The sequence below is a fragment of the Cebus imitator genome, unplaced genomic scaffold, assembly GCF_001604975.1.
Source record: "Cebus imitator isolate Cc_AM_T3 unplaced genomic scaffold, Cebus_imitator-1.0 Scaffold170, whole genome shotgun sequence".
NCBI lineage: Eukaryota > Metazoa > Chordata > Mammalia > Primates > Cebidae > Cebus > Cebus imitator.
Window position 1 is genome coordinate 248,426 of NW_016107485.1, and position 2,831 is coordinate 251,256.

Sequence of the window (2,831 nt, forward strand, 5' to 3'; positions counted from 1 at the left end):
CAAAAAAAAAAAAAAAAACCAAAAAAACAAAAGCAATACCCCAAATGTCTTCCAACTTCCTGTGGTGCACTGTTAACTATTACTACTACTACTGGTGTCAGAATCCAGTATAAAATTAATCCCAAAGAGGAGGTTTCTTCATTATCTTTGACACAACTGCCTAAGAGGAGAGTTATCTACTAATGTTTGGGATACAATCAGAAATGACACATGTGGAGTATGAACAGCTTTAATACATGCATATATTTAATAATGAAACAATTCATCGACAGCAAAAAGAAAGCAGAAAAATTCATGAGACCTCAGAGCTGTGGAAGAGAATGGGACATCAAGCAAAAAAAGATATATATAGCAACTGACCCAGAAGGCTGCATGATGAGTGAAGCAAAGGCAAATTTGGCTAAGATAGTATTAAGTGCTCTGAAAAGAGAATGGCTGGATAGGCGCGCACTTATCTGACTGCTTGGTAGCAGGCAGCCTTACTGTATGCTGCATGGCATGAAGGCAAAGAGACAAGGAGAGGTCGGAGAGGTGGGAGAGGGGAAGGAAAAGAACAGTATAGAACCCCAGAGTAAACAAATGAGAGGGGCAGAATTACAAAGAGATAACTCTAAAGTCTTTTGTTTCCTTTAAAGTACAAAATAAACCTTAAGTTTTTAAGTATGTCAGTCAAATTCAATGAACACATAATGAGTAACACTAGGTACAGGAATGGTGGAGGGAGTGATTTATAAAAATAAAGGAATGACACAGATCCTGCTCTCAAGGAGCTTACAACTTATATGGAAAGACAAGATTCCACACAAAAACAATTGCAAAACATATTTACATAGTAACATACATAAAAATAAATATGCATATAAATATACATATGAATAACCAACATATGAAAACTAAGGGATATTGTGTTAATAATTGCTTAGAAGTCCCTAAGTCTGTTACAAAAGAAAAAATTTTTGAACTTTTAAGTATATAGTTAGTGGAGAGCAGGGCATGTGCAAAGGTATGAAACTAGGAATAAATATGTCACGTTCAGTAAGTAGATTAGCTTGATTGGAGTAGAAAGTCTAGGTCTAGTTAAGAAGTGAGTTTGATGAAACAATAGAAGTCTGTCTGGTAAAAGACACTATAATGTTAGATCTGGTCCCTAAAATAAAATGAACAGGGAACAAATATTTTCTTTAAGTAATAAGTGGTCACATGTCCCTGACCAACTCCACTGCTTTCAAAAGTTTTGAAGTTACGCTAAGAGATAGAAGCTAACAATAGGATAGTAGAGAAGAACTCAGTGTTCTTGTCCAAGTAGAAGGAACCACCTTCTACAAGAATTCTTAGGAAGTGGCAAGTAGACCCCCAAAGGCAAGGAATTTAAAAGCTAAATGAAATTCCTAGGCAGAGGATCTATCATCCAAAGGCCAACCAGATCCTGGTAACTGTAAGTGTTCAAGCAGAATGTCCTTGACCCTAATTCTTAGTGGGGAGTGGATTGTATATGCTTATGAAATTATTTATTTTTTAACTACTGTGATAACCAGCTTTGATCCTAACATTTTAGAAATTAGTATAGGAGGATAAGAAGAGCCCTAATCTATAGGGAATGCTCATGTCCCAGAAGGAGGACAGGTCAGTAAGGGCCCAAATACTCCCCTGGTCTTTAGAAGGAAAGGCAAAACATCACACCTTAAAAGAGGTTCCTCTCAGCCAAAGCAAGAAAGACCTCTTTCATTAAGCCTATTGATCTGAAGCTATTCCAGAAAGGAAAAAAAAGTTCAAGCCAGATGTTCAGCAGCAGCCAGAGTTGGCCCCTATGTCACGAGAGTTCCGCTGGGAGGCACTGGGTCCCACTGATGTTGAAATTGACTGTTGGGGCCCAATCTTGATGCCATTGGCCTGTAAAAGAAAAGAGGCAATAGTTCCCACCTCAGTGTTAAAGCAATTGAGAGAGAGGAGGAGGCTATTTCTGCTTGTATCCCAGGGTAGAAAAGAAAAAAGAAAGGGGAGAAAGGAGAAATCATTAATTATATCTTCTAAAAGCAGGTTTGACCTTGACAAGTAACCATGTGCCCTAGCCAGACTACTGTGGAACAATAATCTATGACAGTAAGAATAAGATGACTGCCTGTGGTCTAAATACCGTAGTTGACTAGAAGTGGCTTTTCTGCACTTTTTTTTTCCTTGAAGAAACGAGGTATCCCTATGTGGCCCAGGCTGCAGTGCAGTGGCTATTCATAGGTATGATTGTCGTGCACTATTGCCTCAAACTTCTGGCCTCAAATGATCCTGCCTCAGCCTCCCAAGTAGCTGAGCCTACAGGTATGCCACTGCACCTTTGTGCTCATTAAAAAAAAATTTTTTTTTTGAGATGGAGTCTCACTCTTTCGCCCAGGCTGGAGTGCAGTGGCGTGATCTCGGCTCACTGCAACCTCTGCCTCCTGGGTTCAAGCAGCTCTCCTGCCTCAACCTCCTGAGTAGCTGGGATTACAGGCACGTGCCATCACACTCAACTAATTTTCGTGTTTTTTTTTAGTAGAGACGGGGTTTCACCATGTTGGCCAGGATGGTCTCCATCTCTTGACCTTGTGTTCCACCCACCTCAGCCTCCCAAAGTGCTGGGATTACAGGCGTGAGCCACTGCACCCGGCCCGCAGAATGCTGTCTTTCATCAATCCTCTAATGCTTCTCAATTGCTAAAGAATTTTTTGGGGTGGGACAAAAAAAAAAACCTTCCATACAGAAACTACAGTTTTTATTACTTTAGTTTTGTCTCAGATGTAAGAGAGCAGTCTAACTCCAAATTTAACAGCTTCAAATCCTTTCTGGAATCGGGTAGA

General features: G+C 40.0%; 1 protein-coding gene across 1 annotated transcript in view; it reads right to left on the reverse strand.

The window, feature by feature from the left end:
- Positions 1-225: 225 nt before the first annotated feature.
- RAB2B (RAB2B, member RAS oncogene family) overlaps positions 226-2,831 on the reverse strand; it is an 18,611-nt gene continuing 16,005 nt past the window's right edge. Inside the window, exon 7 of the mRNA XM_017544493.2 lies at positions 226-1,890. Coding sequence (XP_017399982.2) covers positions 1,783-1,890 — 108 coding nt within the window. The 3' untranslated portion in view covers positions 226-1,782. The remainder of the gene's footprint in view (positions 1,891-2,831) is intronic.